The sequence below is a fragment of the Strigops habroptila genome, chromosome 9 (assembly GCF_004027225.2).
Source record: "Strigops habroptila isolate Jane chromosome 9, bStrHab1.2.pri, whole genome shotgun sequence".
NCBI classification, from domain to species: domain Eukaryota; kingdom Metazoa; phylum Chordata; class Aves; order Psittaciformes; family Psittacidae; genus Strigops; species Strigops habroptila.
This window is the reverse complement of record NC_044285.2, coordinates 34,121,762-34,140,123: the sequence shown is the minus strand read 5'-3', so window position 1 is coordinate 34,140,123 and position 18,362 is coordinate 34,121,762. Positions and strand designations below refer to the sequence as shown.

The following is an 18,362-nucleotide window of genomic DNA, read 5'->3' as shown; positions in this document are numbered from 1 at the left end:
CAGTATTACATTATCATAGAATGGTTTGGGTTGGAAAGGACGTTGTATTTCCTTGGTGGGAAGAAAGTAGTTAATCATCATGGAGGAGAAAAAACTATTTAAAGGAAGAATTCAAGACAACAATAAATGGGTATAAACTTGCTTATACATTAATACTGCTTGGAAACAGAAGACTTCTAACCATAAAAGGGTGATATTTCTTCTAGGGGTTTGCCTTTCTTGCTCATCTGCACAAGACAAACCTCAACTTCAGATTCTTCCTGAGCACAGGTTTTTTTCACCCAGTCTTCCCATTTCCATTTCCCTTTTTTTGGTTGAGTTTTTATGTACTTGTTCTGGCTGATAAAATGAATCGGCAAATGATGTCAGCCTTCCGCAGCACAATCTAAACCCTGGAGAACATGGTGATTGGTGTGACTTTGCCTGTTATTTTTTCCTGTGTAAAGGGACCTGCCAAAATAGAACCAGTTATTAAAATAATAAAAACAATACTAGACAACAGATTGTCACTAGCAGGATCTAAGATTACTAAAAAATAATACTTGAAATTGCATCTTTTTGTCACCATTTCTGACAGCCCAGTCAAGGTTACATTGTTTATGTCCTACTTAGTTTCCTGTACCTCACAAGCCATCACTGCAGAAACAACCAAAGCAAGTGAATCCTCTGAGAGAACTGATTTTCTTTTGATGCTTTTGTTATTCATATAAAAATATGTTTTTATTACAGTTGGAGACTAAATTTCCTTCAACATACATTTTATGCAGATGAGTCCTTTGTAAGAACTATTCTGAACATCACTTTTATTTACTAGAAGATAACCTGTATATTTCTTTATACTTCATCTTACATAGTTGTAGTTAATAAAGAACAATGTACAGTGTCTTTAAAGTAACTGCTAGTTAATTCTTTAATAATTCCTACACTGCCATCATCTCACATTACCATATGCCTTTTAACCACTCATGCCATCTTTTAAGTGTCTCAGACACCCTTGCAGTGAGAACATCAAGTTCTGGATTGGTTTTGGTGGGGTTTTGGGGTGGGATTTTTTGAACTCTGCAAGTAGTTTGGTCACTATCAATGAGTTGCTTCAGGGTAATATAGTTGTGGCTAACATCAGAATCAGGCACGACACTGAAATCTGTCACACACTGGTGTTATTAATAAAAGTGGTGTTGGAGCATGCTGTCATTTAAATGTCAAATTAAATTCCATTCTACTCTGACCCTGTCTTCCTCGAACAGTGCCTAACAAGAGTATGTTTAAAGTCTCACAGGGAACTTCTGAGGTCAGGGAGGAAGAATTAATAAAGCTGTCAAAGAACCCACTTTCCACCCCATGCCATCCCCACATACAAGTTAGAAAGCTCTAAATTTAGCACTACTTGGAGGTGTTCAGTTGCCGCTGCTTTCCAGGACATTTGCTGGAGACTCCCAGGGCAACAAAATGCTTGAGGTCCAACCCTCCTTCACTGGTGGGAGGAGGAGAAGCTGCTCCAGCAGGCAGTTGCATTGTCCAGATGACCAATAGTGAGAATTAGAAGACCTGCCTATGACAACGCAGGATGCCTGCTACCGAGCCAGAAATAGAACCTTGGAGTCCTGCTCCTGTTACTCAGTCACAAGCCTGCCCTTCTGTACTGAGAGCTATGCACAGTGCCAGCTGGCTTTGCTGGTTGTAAAGCAGACTTTAGAGAAAGGAAGCAACCAAGAAACTTCTTCAATCTGTGTCTACAACGAAAAGCTCATGCTAGAATTAATGCCATTGACATGCATTCTAACCATAGCTCAGAAATGCTATAAACCAAATTATATTAAGAATAGTGTATTCTGGACTTTCTGTATAAATTATTGTATTTCATCTGGCTGGACAGCTTATGTTATGGAGACTAGTTCTGCTTAAAGCCAAAACGTACCAATCACCCACTTACATAAAAAGTATTTCTGAGGTAACCTTGTTGTAGATTAAACCCATCATCATACAGGCTGATTAGAAAGCCCTGGCAGGGAAGTTAAACATGTTAAAAACCAAACCAAACCAAAACACCACCAGGTACTTTTTAATATTACCTTAAAGAAATGTAAGTTGAATAGGTTTTCTTGCAGCCAGCCAGTGGATAACAGTATTCAATCCATCATTCAGGTGTTCCTGGCTAGAAAGTGGTTGTGGAGTTAAGTTGCTTCTCATTCAGTAGCTGATCACATCAGTTCTAGAGAAAGAATATTTCAGCAGTCCACAAATTAGTTTCGTGAGCCAAACTTGCAAAGACAGCCATCTGCAATAAGCAAGGTTGTATTATTGTTATTTATGTGACAAAACTATGGAAGTTTCCTAATGTCCCTTGGAACGGTTCTTGGTGTTCTATTTCAACATTAAATACAAGACGGAGGTTTTATTTTTTCCTATAGACTGTACAACCTATAGACTGAGCAATATGTAACATCCGGACATACTTCCTGGAATGACATTACTAAGCCACAGGCAGAACCATAGCCAAGGTTCTTACTTGCACATACTCAAACACGCTTCATGCCCAAAGCTTCTTCCAACCACCTTCCTCCCCAGCCTACTCCTGAAGCTCCCAGGCAAAGCTTGTTTACATGCACTGGTTGCCAGGCTTCAAATCAAAAGCAAGTGAAATGTAATCAGTTATGATGTTGCAATATCTGTGTCAACACTCCTGTGAATTAAAGTTGATTTACCTCAAATCCACTTTAGCTAAATTAGAATAAACCCAGAATAAACAAATGAGCTGTTTCTGCACAGTCCTTTGCACCAGTTTTGCCTAAACTGATTTTCAAAGACATCACTTGGGTTGTTCAGGCAGCGTTTCACCTTTCCTTGCTGTTCACTTTTAAGAAGAGAGTTTTTGTAAGAGTAGAGAAAATATAGGGTCTGTACAGTCTAGGTAGGTAACAGATGGGATAAAGCCTAGAAGACTGTAGGTTGCAGAGAAAAGTGAAAGTATTCTGCAAGAGGGAGATGTGGGATAACTATGCCACTCGAGATCTCTAATGTCTCAGACATTTTATCTTTTGCATAAACTGAGATAGCTAATACTGGCTCAAAATTGTATCTGCAAAAAAACTCCATATTTTCTCGTTGCCTCTATAAACACCCAATCCACTTCTGAAGAAAGGTGCTCAGTCTGCCATATTTTTTCTGTAGTGATGATTTCCACAGTTTAGTATTCATTGTGTAAAAGTGAATCAGTTCCTTCATCCACTGTGTAAAACTGAATCATCCTTTCATCAGTTTTGGATGTGGCGCTCTTAATTAGCATGACATAGCACTTCTCAACATGAGAATGTTGCCAGAGTAATTTCCTAACATCAGGTTTCCCTGTCTCCTTTGCCAGAGGAAATACAACTTACTGTTCATTCGCAGTGTAACTCACTATGCTGCTCCAGCAATGTGCTTGATCCTAGGAGGCAGGATATTCCACAATTGCAAAACACCTCAGTTTCCAGTAGTTTGCTCTCTGAAATACAGGATATATTTACATATAATTTGCTTAATCACAGGTAGGAAATCGTTGTGGTTTTTTTCTGCAACCAAGAGGCACAGTATGAGTTTTTTACTTCTCTGTATCAGTTAGTACCTCTGGTAGCAGAGGTGCTAAGATGTGTTAACACTGGGTTGGAACACATTGTGCTTAAAAAGGAAGACAGCATTCTTATGCCAGTCATAAGCCTAAGAAAATGAAACCAAAAGCCTCAAAACCACTGCACTGGCAGCACAAAATTATAGGTATTTGTGGCAGAGTTTTAACAGAGCTCAGTATAAAATAAAACTTGAACTCTATTCATTGTTTGTCATTTCATTATTACAAAATAATTGCCAATGAAAATAGAAATGGAAATGTAGTTTTTGTATAACCCCTCTCATAATAGGAAAAACAAAATATTAACAGCATTGTCTCCTGAACTAGTGGGTGTATATCTTATCTTTTATTTCTGTACCCCACTCTCAGATCTTGAAAGAAACAGCTACATTAAGCTTTTTATTTAAGAGTTAAAACATTAAGGTTTCTCAACTTATCGCATCTTCAGAAAAACAGCAGGTACAGAGTAGATGAATATAATGACCCTGCAGCTGCAAACTGATCTCAAATTCCACTTTGTCTGTTTGGGTTTGGAAAAATACACATAGAAAGGAAAAAAATCCCGTAACTTAGAGACAGTATCTTTCAGTTTATCCTTTTGTACCATCAAAACACAACTTTATCTTTTAGGATGAAAAATGCAAACAAATGTCAGTGTATAATATACTCCTAGAAAACCTTCCCAATGCAAGGAGAACCCACAACTGTGGAGAAGGCAACTAGACCCCAATAAAACATTTGTAGGCAAAGGCAGTATCGTTATCATATCAACTTGTATAGTGAGAAAACACAGACATGCTTTTTGCACACAAAGTTGTAACAGAAACACACTTTCATGATAAATATACATGTAACAATTGTTCTCAGATTGTAATTGCATACACAGCAATTAGACCATCTGAGATAAGAGGTGCTTGGTACACGCCTCTGCCAACAGCCCCAACCTTGTGTGCATCCTGCAATCATCGACCATCACAGTTACAACCATACTAGCACAACAGAAGAGATAAGGTGTCTGTTTATGAAGTAAAGAAGTACTGCAAAGTGTGGACAGTACCTTCAACAGTGTGTTGGCGAGGCACTGACACCCTGGAGAGCTGCTCCGCTGCAGGGCGCTGACTGCCATACGACCAAGAGACAGATGTGCCGCATTTCCACTGCTTAAACACGTACAAGCTTATACTAAACCAGGGAAAAGCTGAAATTAATCCTCACACACATACTGCTCATATGAAGTAGTGATGGACGAGTTACCTTTATTACAGGACAAAGAAAAACATGGTATCGCATCACCCCCCTGTAGCTAGGCCTTCACACTGCCTGAACGAGGTAACTGCTGAGGGGTTTTCTTTATACAACGCACACACACAGTGACCGCAGGCCAAAGATACCTGGCAGCAGGCAGGCTCCAGCCAAGGGTGGGCATGCAGAGCAGCCACGGGCCCTTCGGGGCGAAGAGCAGGGCAGGAAGCCACTGTTCACCTCCTGCGGCTCCGCCTTGCCCCGCTTTATGAATCTTTCCTCAGGAACAAGCGTGAAACCCCACACAGCCACGCCGCCCGGGCGGCCCTTTCCCTACGGTCTGGCCGCCATGAAACGGCCCCCGCGGCCGCAGCGCCCCCCGGGGATAGGGTCGAGGCGAGCAGCCGGGCCCGGCCCAGCGCCAGGCGGCGGCAGGAGCGGGCGGTGCCGCGCCGCGCCCCAGAGGCGGGTCCCGCGCCACACCCGGCGTGCGCCGCGATCCGCCCCGGGGTGGCGGCGGGAAGAGCACCGGGTGGTCGGCGGCGGCGGCAGCTGGAGGGGTAAGGGGAGCCGGCCTGCTGCGGCCTGTGGGAGTGGGGCGCTGCTGGCGGAGGGCGCCCGCCGCTGCGGGAGGCGCCCCTGGGGCGGGTGGCCGGGCTCGGTGCCCCGCTCCTTCGGGGGAAGTCAGCTGCGGCAGGAGGGTGCTGGGGGCTCCGGCGCCGGGGAGCGGCCCCTGTGGGGAAGGGGCCGCGCTCGGAGGGCTGCCGCTCCCTTCCGTGCCGGCCGGGCCAAGCCCGCGCCAAGCCCGCGCCTGCCGAGGCTCCGGGGGGTGGAGCGGTTCCCGGCAGCATCCCGGAGCCCGCGGCCCTGCCGTGCTCCCCTCTGGCTGCCGCGGCGGCGGCGGGCTCGGCCGGAGGAGCGTCGCCCCAACCCTGGGTCGCGGGTCAGTGGGCCCGGGGGTTTCCTGCCCGGGTCTCGGGGGTGCGGGAACGCGACTTGCAGTGCTGAAGCTCGGACCCGAGCAGGGGGAGCGCGGCCTTTCGGCGGCGGCGTCCATTGAGATGGGGTTGGCTTGCGTTTTCTTTATCCCCACCTCAAAACGCAGCATGAAGTAGCGACGTGAGGAGCGTTTGCTTTAAAACGCCCCTTTATTGTGATATTTGCGTGAACAGCAGCACTTCTGATCACCTCTCCTGTTCCCTTAATTTTGAACAGAGCAAGCTGAATAAATTAGTCCTGTCTGTAGAAAAATCTGTTTAAAACTCTTGTTTAAACTTCTCCAAGTGACTCTTTCTCGTAAACGCATTTTTCCGGTGGGAAAAGCTCTTTCTGCTGCTGTGGATCAGTACATAACACTTGCCACATTGCTGCTTGCTTGTAGGTGCTCTTGCATACCCACCTCTGTGGAATTAAGGTATTTCCTCTGCCTCAAGCTCTCCTCTGGCTCGGCTGGTGGAACTGCTCAGGGCTGTGCTGTGTATGAGGACAGGGAAACCAACTGCCTGAAAAGTAACCTTTAAATAAGGTTAAATAAGATTTATTTTTATTTTCTCCAAGCTGGATCTCTTTCCTGACCTGGCTGATGGTATGGACTCAGAAACAGTTGTGATGGCCCAGAGCCTGGCATGAGTGACCAGAGCAGGAACTGGGGATGGTAAGAGCTGTTTCAGCTAGTTGTACTGTGAGCAGATGTGACGGGCACCTTTGGATCCAGTTATTCTCACTACTTGCATTTTGCTCATATGGACTATATGCGTTTTTTCGGGTTAGATATTGCCAGGCTATTAATGTTTCCTTAAAGTGTAATTTTGTTTTGAGCTATTCACTCATGTGACATGTTTTAGGGTGTTCTAAGATAATTCAGTCAATGTAAAAAGGATCGTGCAGGTATTCAGAAAAATCATTTCAGGTTTATCCGCATGGTTTTCTTTAAGCCTACAAAAGGGTTATTGTACATCAGTAGCAGCTTGGGTTGTGGGGATGTTTAAATGGTGATAGGAAGTAGCCTTAAAAGAGTCAATTTGCTGTGTATGGTGCTGACCAAATTAATACTGTGTGCACATTTGGGATTGTTTTACCTTGGAGAGTGTTAGAATATTACAACAAAAATTACTCAGGGGCTGAAGAAATTGGCTCACAATGAAGGAGGGGGCTGTGAGTGAGCTCTCAAAGAGCTCAAGCTGTATATTTTATGTAAGAAAGATGACTGAGAGGCACCTGGATTATAACATGTAAGAGGAATACATACACACGCACCCCCCCACCCAAGCCCATAAAACCACCTAGATGTTAAAAGGATGCGAATCTAGAAGAGGAAGGCTTATGAAGAAATAGTATCTGGAAGTTGCTTCCATTTCAAACAGCAAATAAGTAAGGAATGGAACAAACTGCCTATGGGAAGTGGCAGGTTTTCATATTGTGCCTTCAAACCAGAGCCAGGTTCCTTCCTGGAAGAGATGCTTCAGTCCGATACAGTTAGCACAGGCCAGAGTAAGTGATTCAATGGCCTGTTGTGGTCCTGATCAGCTTGAATCTGTTCTAAAATACTGTATTATTTTAGGCCCCTGAGACATAGGAATTTACTGGATTTAACAGGAATTCCTCAGCAGAGCTGGAAATTGAACACACATCTGTGGAGTCCCAGGTCAGTATCTTGATTCCTCTTTATCCTTTTAAGTAACATCCTTTTTTTATTCTGTTTTTGGTTTTGGGTTTGGTTTTTTTTGGTTTGTTTTTTTTTTGTGTTGTTTTGTTTTGGTTTTTTTAGTATATATCAGGGTATCAGAGCAGATGATCACAGAAGAAGGGCATGCAAGGGTGGCATGGTACAGTTTAGCCTGCAGTTAGGATAGTAAACCCTAGTGCAAGGGCAAATGTGTCCTGATGTTATAACCATGGCAGAATAGCTAAAAGGAAATAATAATTTGGTAAAGGGGTTGAATGTCAAGTTCCTGGAGATTTGTCAGTTGGAACAGCTAAAACCTAAAGTAAAGATAACAGCTTATTAGTATGTCAGGATTGATTCCAAAAGTCCATGCTGCTGAGCAGCCACCCAGTGGATCAGCCAGTGAATAATTCTGTGCTTTGTACACAGTTATGTGATGAGAAATACATTTCTGGTGCTTGAAGAGCTCCTGGCTGTGAAAAGCAGTAGGGAGGAGCAAGGATAATGGTCTGCGCTGGCAAACCACTATAGCTTACTTGGCTCTATGAAGAGACTTTTGGGCTTACTTACAGGTGATTTCTTGCAGTAGTAGGAATATGGTTACAGCTGAGATGGTGTAAGGATATAAGTGAACAAAGATTTGCAAGGGCAGGATGGTATCTGTTGGTTTAATAGAGGATGTACTTGTAAAACAGAACAAGCTCTTGGGTGGGTACACCAGCTGCAGGTTTCAGCATCAGTATCCTGGATGTATTAATATGCTGCACCTCAAATCTTAGTGTGACGGAAAAAGTGTAGTTGATACATTACAGATAGCTTTAGGAAGCTCTTTATCTTAATGCACGGTGGGCAGGAAGGACTCTAGAGACTACTTATTCTTCCAGTTTTGTAGTCAGTACTTTGGGTGTAATTGCTTTGCTTACGTGAGATGCTGAAGATGTGTCTGTCTACGTACATGGCTATGTTCGGAAATTAATCCTGAGATACTCAGCCTTTAGTGACAAAGTTGTGGTTAATTCTGAGTGAATTTGGCAATAGTTCCTTAACAGGAACGATTCAGTGCTGCAGTCTGTGCTGTACACTGTTGCTTCCAGAGATTACTGTTCTGTTTTTCTTCTTTTTTCTTATTAATTACACTAGCTTTTCCTTCAGTACATAAGTATTGGGTCTTTTTTTCTTTTATCATTCTGAATAAAGTATAGCCACCCTCTTTTACCAGACAGCTTCTTGAACTGCACTTGTCTTCCCATGTAGATGCCTATATTGAAGGCAAACAGGTATTTTTTTAAGTAATGGCAGTGTAGTTTTTAACCTGTGACAACCACCTTACAGACCTTTTCCATGTTGCCTCAGTGGAAGCTTTAATGTGGCACTCCTGCGGTTCTCTGTGTATATGCATCTTTTTTTCTCCTTTGGTTTAGTCTGTTATTTATGTTAAAATGGTGGCTAAAAAGAAAGAAAATTACGGCATATGGACAGCATTAAAATACACTAACCTTTATTTGTAACTAGCTGCTGAGATTTTGTGGAAGAAACTGGCACAGATGGTAGTTTGCCAACTTCTGCTCTTTTAAACTTGAAGTTCGGCCTTAGAAGTCTTTGCTAACAGGGGAAGCCACTCTGTAAAGTTTTTCGGTGCTTAAGCATGTGAGGGGAAAAAACCTCTTATGATTATCCTGTCTGTGCTGGGTATAGGGATACTGATATATGAAGTTCATCTACCTGAACTTAAGTCCTTTAATCAAAAAAAGAGCATTTTACTGTTTTGATTTCCTGAAAAATTGGTCTGGGTAAGCTTAAAGTTGTAAATATTTTTAGTGTGGTTGGCACTGAAATTGGGAGATGATCTCAGGAGCTGGTGAAGACTCCTTGACAGATCCTTGGTTTCTTATTGTTTAACATGAAGTAGGTGCAGCAGCTGCCCTAATTTATGTGGTTCTTAGCTAGTAAGGGGTACCTTTCTTTTCTCTGTACCTTTTTGCTCAAGTGTGTTGAGAGATGAATCCATTTAAGTGCTATGCATAGCGTGGAAATGTAAGAGAAAAGTTGCAATCTGGAAGCTTGATTTCAGCACCTAATAGCTTACCTTTGTAAGTACTTACTAGAGTGTACCCTGGTTTGCTGTTTTTTCATAGCAGGTAATTTCTAAACTGTGACCCTAAAATGTTACCCTCAATGCTGGAAATAACACTTCATATTACCTGTATTTTCAGTGTAAATACACCTTGATGCAGTTTGCCTGTTTTCTTTTAGTGTAGTCACATCTGGGCATTTGAAGCTGATTAAATGCAGTACACATCAACAGAATTTATCAATTTTTAAGCAAGAAAGCAAGCATTTGATCCAAAAGATATTGCTGTAAGAGTTAGTGAACTAGTTTTGGCAGAACTGTCTGAGTCCTGCAGATAGGGATGCTCTGCTGAGCATACTGAACTTTGAGTCCCCTGAAGGGCACGCCAGGAACATGTTTGGCCAAAGGTATGATGTCAGATTGTGAGCCACTTATGTCACAACACGAGGAGACTTTTGGAAGTAGGGTGCTTGGACTTGACTGCCAACTCAGTGTCCACTTCAGAAGAGATGTTCTGGTACGCCGGGGTAGAGAGAGGCTACTCTCATGAGTGTAGTAGTATTTTGGTAGCCACCTAGGGTCTCTCATTTGCTCAGCAGGTTGTCTGTGTTTGTATAAATACATGGCAAACTGGACTGCTAAGTCTGATTCTGCTTCTTCTGTCACAGGTGACTTTTGGTGCCAGACATTTTAGTGAAAGACCCATAAGAAAGAGAAGCCTGGAAAAACTAAAGCTGCAAGAACAGGAGCACATTTGAAAAAGGGGGGAAAAGAGAGGAGGTTGAAAGGTGAGAGTGTATTTTTAGATACTGTCCCATTTTCTTGAGATTTGTTGCACTACCTCATACCAAGTAAAATCCAGGAGGAGTGGCTACTGTAAAAATCCAGGCTTTGAGGAAACAGGAGTTGGAGAACTTGAAGCAATATTACACAGTTTTAAATTGTATTCCTGTTGGAAAGAAAAGCATTATGATGGTTCTGTGTGTAAGGCATCAGATGGAGGAGTCTGGTTATGAGAAAGTTTGGATTAGGGACACCCTGAGGTCCCTTTTGGATTGGGTTGTTCTGTGATTCTGTGGGCCTGGAGTGATGTCAGAGAGCTGTTGCTCTCAAACTGCCCTGAGGCTTGATTGCTTAAGATTCTGCATGTGGGCTGTTTGTATTGCTCTATGCTGCAACATCACAAATTAATATCTTCATGCCTTGAAGAAAAATTAACGTGATGTACATTTCTGGGTGCCTCCTAGCTGGCTGGCAGGTCCAAACTTTCAAAAAATACTTTTAAACACTTAATTGTGTGAACACTTTGCATTTTCTGGAGTTTTCTGTGATGTATCATGTTGATTGTGTAGAAGGTCTGCTTTCTACAGGATAAGGTTTCCAGAAAGTAGTGACAGCTTGTCGTGGTTTAACCCCAGCTGGCAACTAAGCCCTGCAACAGCTGCTGGCTTCTTCCTGCCCAGAGTAGGATGGGGAGAGAATCAGAAGGGCAAAAAGTGAGAAAACTCCTGCTTGAGATAAAGACAGTTTAGTGGGTACAGCAAAAGCTGCACTCGAGCAAAGCCAAGCAAGGAACTCATTCAGCACTTCACATGGTCAGGCAGGTGTTCAGCCACCCCCAGGACAGCAGGGCTCTCACACATAACAGTGACTTGGGAAGACAAACACCATCACTCCCAACGTCCCCCCTTCCTCCTTCTCCCCCAGCTTCCCATGCGAGCATGACACCACGCGGTCTGGGATATCCCTGGGGTCAGTCGGGGTCAGCTGTCCCGCTGTGTCCCCTCCCAACTCCTGGTGCACCCCCAGCCTCCTCGCTGGTGGGGTGGGGTGAGGAGCAGAAAAGGCCCTCACTCAGTGTAAGTGCTGCTCAGCAGTAATGGAACATCCTTGTAATAGTCTTGTAATGTCTCTTAAATGGGACCCTTATGCTAATCTGTAGGGGAGATTTGGTAATTTAAGACCTGCATTCAGATGATTAATCTCTAGGTGTGTCTTTGGAGACAAAAGATGATGTGACTTTTGTCCTGGCAATGCTCATAAAGAAAACTGTAGAATACAAACCATTTGACAAAAAACTTTCTAAACGTGTGCTCACTTGGGTGCTTGTCATCTATGTGCCATGTTTTTTTAAACATTGTTAATTTAACAAACAAGATTCCTTATTAGCTACATGTGGATTCTTGGCGACTGGTTGCTTATTATTAGCGCTTCAAACACTTGCATCCAATCCCCAGGACTCAAAATGTAAACCAAGTGTCATTTAAATTGTCCCATATTGATAATTACCTAGAAAAACACGTGGTGATGAAAAGAAGTTCGAGAGAGAAAAAAGAAAGCTAAGCTCAAGAGGAGAGAAGAGGGGCAGATAGATGGAGATGAGAAACATCCCCCAAAGCAGCAGAAGGTACCAGCTGAAGAACAGCAGTGGCCAGAGAATATGCCTGAATGGGAAGAAAGGAAATCCTTGCTAGCTCAGAGAAGAGTGGAGGCTGTCAGACTGCTTACAGTGCTGTTAAGCCATGTGAAAGTAAGATTATTTTAAAACATATTTTAAATTTTGAAGGATATTTATTAAAGCTTGAATAATTCATTAGACATTTGATGTCTTGATGCTGACATGAATGCCTGGGTACTGACTGAACACTGAGAAGGCCTGAGGGCTAAGTTTTGTGACAATCTGCTCTCAGTCTTGCCCTGAGAGCAAAGGTAGTGCATTTCCACCCAGAAACTTTGCCTTTGATGCTTGTTCCCGGTCTTGTCATTACTCAGTAAAAACAGGTCTGGAAGGGCTATATCAGCTCTGTTAGACTTGATCCAGCATTGCAAACAAGGAGTTTCAGGGCGGGGATGCAAATGATGGTATCTCCATTTGTTTTGGTCTCAGTTCTGCAAGTGACACAATTAAAGTGACACAGATTACACCAGTTGCATTTCTCAAAGACTTTCTTTTGTTTTGTTCTTAGTTTCCAAAACTAAGCTATCAGTTTTATTTCAGTTTGATTCAGGTAACGTCTTGAGAAAGTCAGCAGGGGAATGATAAAAATGTGAGTGTTTTGCACACAGATTCGTGTTTGGAGGATTATTTTAGTGCTCTGGGCTAACAGTTTTAAGTGAAAACAGGTGTTTTAATTTCTCAGGGCTGCTAAGATGGCTTTGTCTTCATTATTTGCTAAGAAAAATTTGCTTGCAGCTTTTAACAAGTGTGTGTTTTCACCAATTCTTAAAGATTTCTGAAAGATTTTAATTTACTAAGAGTTGAAGTCAGAGGCTACCCTTGCCATTCTGCATGAGTTTAGGGCCCCATAGCATCTGACATTGGCCTTCTTAATGATGAAGGTGATGTGTAAATAAACTTCTATTTTCTTGGTTTCGCAGTTGGCAAGTCAAAAAGTGGATCCTTCATGGGGCGTAAGGAAGGACGATTCCTTCTCTGAAACAGCATTAACAGACATACATCAGGAACTGATTAACTCCCATTATCATACGCACAAAGAGTTGAAACATAAGGAGGAGTTTAAGTGCCCGCTAACCCTAAAAGGTAGCAGCTTATGTAGTGAGGAAGGAGATGTGAGTAACTTCCATGCATCTGCTTGTCATATAGTCAGGACGATTTTAAATGACCCCTCTTCAGCCCCACGTTGTGACGGACAGCCTGGCAGAGATGTGTGCAGCTCCCCTGGCTGTGGATCTTTGCTGATTACAGTTACGCAAGACCGCAGGGTCATCCAGCCTCTCGATGGAAGGGACTGCCCAGCACTGAATGTAGCTCACACACAGACAGTGTCTGATGAAGACTCTTGCAAAAAGCAAAAGGCTTATGAGACTGATGAGTTCATCCATTATTTACTTAACTACTATCAGACTCCGCGCTATGCACGTGTTTGCTTAGAGCCAAAAAACACTGCGCACAAGTTCTGGTGGAAGAGAGTGGTGTCTGGTGGTGGTAGTGCTTTTGACATCAGCTTGAGTAACAAACACGGTCAGCACTTCAGAGAAGTGAGTCCTGTACAAAACCTCAACAAGAGAAATTGTAGTAGTGGTGATGATGACAGACTGATGATTGCTGTTGGGGAGCTTGAGTCAACGGACACGGTGTTAGAAAGCAAGGCCTGTGGGGGGAGGCTTGCAAAAAAGTTGCAAGTGCAGAGGAATGACTTGCTCGCTGTTGATAACTTACCCCATGCTGGACTGAATCATTCTTTGGATTGCACTGCTGTTACTCATGATAAGGAATTCAAACAAGAAGATGGTAGCGATGAAGGTACTGTACCATGCAAAACATGTAGATCTGCTTGCAAATTAAAGGATTTGTTGGAAGAGATCAGTGATTCTGATGACTTTAGAGAGGCAAGTAGCAGCTCAGTGAAGAGAACAGAAAGAAGGTGTGAAGAAATTTACAGCAATTGCAATAAAGGCTGCTTGCCTGCAAGAGCTGGGGAAAGAAAATTACTGGTTTACCTTAAAAATGTAACTCTGGAAGGTCAAGAGAAGGAAAGCAGCAAATGTAGCTTCTGTTCTAATTCTGCCCATCAGGGCCTGGCAAGGCAGCATGAAGATAAGCTTAAAAAGTCATGCAAGAGGTCTAGTAGTAAATTAAGGCACGAAGGACAGAAAAGCGAGAGACAGTCCAGGGAAGAGGAGAGGAATGCTCGCAAAATGAAGAAAAAGCGAAAAAAGCTTTCTTCTAATCCTTTATCTGATGAATGTGGCTTTTCAGAGACGGACAGTTGCGTGCAGCTGGAGTCGCTCAGAAAGATACAAAGAAAATGTAAGAAAATGTTCCACAAAAAGGTGAAATTCAAGACCCTTCACACCACCATGGCAGCACCAGATGTTACCCCTTGTGATGGCTCACCCCTCCAGGAGACCCGGCAGAGGACAGGTGAGAAAGAGAGACACCAGAACTGAGGTGCCTGAATTTGACAGGTCTCTGGCAGGTGAGGTTTAACTGCCACAGTTCTTACAGTGATGAGCGGTGTTTTTAAAAAGCATTAAGAAGTATAAACATGGCATAAAAAAAAGGAATGCGACTTCTCTCCAGCTAAAACACTACACACAGGTGCGGTTGAAGAGCAGTATTCATCTTATTAATTGGACAGCAAAGTATCTGTCATGGGCAGATAGGTGGTTCTTCTGTTAATAACAACATGCATGCTAACAACTCAACATGCTTTAGACAGCTAAAAACATTTTTAGGCAACTCAATATGTGGTACATCTGGGTGGGAATTACTGGCTGAAGTTAGTGACTTTATATATAGGTAGTCATCTGATGTTCATGCAGGATTGCTACATTTCTGGCTGTTGTTACAGCCCTTTCACAATTTACTGTGCTTTCAGTTCATTGGCAGATACTTTACAGCTCTCTCCCCATACCCTTTCTCTCACCAACCTCTGACAAACTAATTTCACGTAACTTTTCCATATATTTATCTACAGGAGATGAGAGCAGATTAATGTTGAGAAGAGAGATGGATACAGATGTCAGAAGATGCCCTCTATTTCCTCTTGAGATAATTCAGACAGACCCCTGCTCAGATACTTTCTGTGGAGCAGAGCCCAGAAGAGGAAGCTGAACAGCTACTATATAACAGCTCTTAATTTTTTATATAGAAGTGGGAGAAGAAAGCCCTTTGATTAAAAGGTACATGAGATAGTGGGGTTTTTTATTGCTTAGATAATTCCTTTGGTTAGAATATCTAACTGGTGTAGTGAGCCACAAAACCAGAATCTGTGTTTGCCTTTTGGGTAACAAAGGACCAAAACTTTCCCTAGGGCCGGACAAACTTTCATGGACCAGTTGCTAAGAATTTGAAAGGATACAGGTTGAGATCTTGGATTGTTAAACCCTGATTAAATGTAGGGAACCGTGTAAATACAAAGTTACAGTATTTCATAATAAGGAGAAAAATACTTAGCTATGTAAATCCTAGAGCAAGCATATGAAGTGCCTCCTCAATCAGATCGTTAAAATGATGGGACTGGAAGGTGTGGGGGACATTTATTCTCGATTGTGGCAAGTAATAGATCCCATAAACCCACGCTGGAAAAATGCTTGTTTTCTATTCAGAATTCTAGAGGTGTTTCTGAAAACTTGCTGGTCCTTGGGAGGAAGGATTTCACTGAACTTGTGCTGGATGTGGCTCTCCCAGGAACCTGGATGATTGTTGAAGCTCTGAATGTTAGGCAGGGGAAGGGCAGTGCCTGTCAGTGTGCTGACAGTCCCCATATGTGCGGGTTGGAAACTTGTCCATGAGATTTTGAAAGCACACGCAGTGAGGCTGCCATTTAGTGTGACTTTGCTTACAAATAATTGCCAGAGGAATTGTGAAATGTTGACAAACTTGTGCTGCATGTGGGTAAAAATGTGAAAACGCAGTCTAGGAGCTTGAGTTCTATCTGTATTTATTCAGCTGGCTATATTTAGAAGACAGACGCTATTGCTTTTGGACAAAGTCTCTTAGCAAGATGTAGAAGACCAGTTCTAAGTTAAATACACTGATTATTTCAGCTTTCATTTTCTATGCTTTATTTATTACATGTCAATATACTAAGTTAATGTGATAATGTTGCCTTCATTACATAGAATCTTACCCATGTTTGTAACTTCTGCTCTAATAAATAGTAATAATAACAAATACATTGTAATTGTTCGTGGTAGATAGATTTCCCCCAGTGTTCAATACTGGTGATTCCCACAGGTTTCTAAAGCTGGGTTTTATCAGTCTTCTCTGTTCACATGTTCAGATGTTGAGTGCCTTTTCAGGGTCATGAATGACAAATGGTTGCTACTCAAAGTACTGTTAATCTATTACTTTTATCTAAAAAGATGTTATTTTCTTGACAGAAATATTTTCTGACTATTTTGGAGAACATTTATGCTCCTCTGAAGTCTCCTTTTTAGTATTTTATACAGTTATAATGAAGATCAATGATTGTATATGTTGACTGTGTACAATGTTGCAGTTGCACCAGTGTGACATACCAAGGGTGGTTTTTCTCTATGCAATATCTGTGGATTAAAGATGACAAACCTCGCCCCTCTCTCAGTCTATAAGCAGTTCTGTGTCCATAGCTCCCCAATTCCCTTGAGCCAGACCTTTCCATTACATGTGAGGAAGTGTTTCTTTTTGTTAGGCTGGGGGAGCAGGAACTAAAGATTTAATTCAGTGTATATTTCCAGTGCTTTATCAACATGTTGTCACAATATTCAATAACAAATAAATACACCAGTTTGTAATCGCTTCTGGCATTCACCTATATTGACTGAAACTGATACAGCAAATAATCTATCTTTCCAAGTCCTCATTCCTTGTAAAACTTTCATTGTACTACTACTGCATTTTGAAGTGTGAGACACCATTGTAATCTTCACACTGAAACAGAACTTTTGTTTCCTATTTGCTTACAGATGGAGTTATTTAAAGCCTGTTTTTAAGTGGTTTACTATTAATTCCTTACATTTCCTATCAACACACTTCATTTGAGTCTCATCCTCTCATGTGCTGGACTGTTCAGTATAATTTAATTATCCTGAAGGCTAACCTTTAAAGATACATATAACAGCTTGCTTTAAAACTCTTGAAATGTATAGCTTTGTAGCTTAGATTTCATTCGTTATAGGAATAAATGTCGCATCACAGAATGTTTACACAATTGGAACATTTTATAGGCAAAAAGATGCATTAAAAGCAGCATTTGTATAGTTCAGCAGTAGAAATGTGAAATATTGCTGGCATAATTTCACACCTTTCAGTCTGAGCCTGGTGTGTGCTGTTGTACTCAGCGGGTGTTTCAAGAGGTTGCGGTTTTTATGGGAACATTGTTTACTCTGACATGTACGAAGTAGTGCGCTAAGACTGTGGGTCCTGCAATCAAACCTGACCTTCTGCACAGACTAATGAAAATACTTCCTGGCAGATCTAGTGAGAACAAAAGTCTTCTCAAGGGAGCTGTCTGAAGTAAGCTTTGTTACCAGAAACACACAGCCTGTTGCCTGTACCTTATGCTGTATGCTGAAGTCAAAATCCTACAGGCTGGTTTTAAAGTAGAATTACACAATGCTCATTATTATATCAGTCCATCTGCTTGAAATAGAAGAATGCAGCAATTATGAGACAAAGCCCTTAATCCAGAGATTCCAGACAATGAACAGAAATGCCTCACCTTTTGTAAAGCTTCTTACATAACTCTCAACTTAAACATTCATTTCTGAGCTGCTTTTTGTTTAACTGAAACAGCATTAAATAAGAGCCAGTAAGGGTGATTAAGAGCAGGTAGAGCCCAGATAAAAGAATATCTGAATTTTACAAAGCACTTGACAGTATGACAGAACTGGTTGGACATGAGATACTGCTCAATTGTTCTGATTTGCCCCAGAGCTCCTCAAATATGGCTTTGTGGCACTTGGGTAACGGGTATTCAGATTCTTTGGTGACAGTCTCTGCTCTTAGTTGGCCATCTTGTCCTGCTTGGTTAATGATGTACTGATAACTACCTGGCAGAGGTCTTTCTGCTTAGTCATTGCAGCTGGTCACTGCTGAGGGAAGGGATCAAGTTGCAATGAACAAAGAGCAAAAAAGAAGCTAAAACCCATCCCTCTTCTCCAGCACATTAGAAGAAAATAAAATGTGAGTCACACTGCTTTTGTGACTCACGTCTTCCCCTTTCATAACAAATTGTCTTTGTTTTCTCTGAAAATTTGTCTTACCAAAGTGCAACACTTCCCAAGAGGCACAGATGCTTAACATTAAGCTTTGTTTTGTGTTACTGCTG

The 18,362-nt window shown here is 42.2% G+C and overlaps 1 protein-coding gene and 1 long non-coding RNA gene across 5 annotated transcripts; one reads left to right on the top strand and one right to left on the bottom strand.

Annotated features, from left to right (window-relative positions):
- Window positions 1–35: 35 nt before the first annotated feature.
- On the bottom strand, window positions 36–5,298 carry LOC115613086. Of its 2 annotated transcripts, XR_003993270.1 has the most exons (5): window positions 4,999–5,298; window positions 4,665–4,789; window positions 3,378–3,484; window positions 2,073–2,212; window positions 36–450 (listed from the first exon to the last, which is right to left on the bottom strand). It is a non-coding gene; the product is annotated as an uncharacterized LOC115613086 (long non-coding RNA). The 2 variants fall into 2 exon arrangements; XR_003993269.1 differs by having other exon boundaries at window positions 4,665–5,102.
- LOC115613081 (A-kinase anchor protein 17B) lies at window positions 5,285–16,831 on the top strand. Of its 3 annotated transcripts, XM_030498125.1 has the most exons (8): window positions 5,285–5,409; window positions 6,407–6,503; window positions 7,410–7,493; window positions 10,254–10,373; window positions 11,879–12,115; window positions 12,964–13,849; window positions 14,306–14,470; window positions 15,027–16,831. In XM_030498125.1, the coding sequence occupies exons 5-8, from the start codon at window positions 12,026–12,028 to the stop codon at window positions 15,161–15,163; spliced, it is 1,278 nt and encodes a 425-aa protein (XP_030353985.1). In that variant the 5' UTR covers window positions 5,285–5,409; window positions 6,407–6,503; window positions 7,410–7,493; window positions 10,254–10,373; window positions 11,879–12,025; the 3' UTR covers window positions 15,164–16,831. The 3 variants fall into 3 exon arrangements, 2 of the variants coding, with proteins under 2 accessions (XP_030353985.1, XP_030353984.1); XR_003993268.1 differs by lacking the exon at window positions 12,964–13,849; XM_030498124.1 differs by having other exon boundaries at window positions 12,964–14,470.
- The last annotated feature ends 1,531 nt before the right edge of the window (window positions 16,832–18,362 follow it).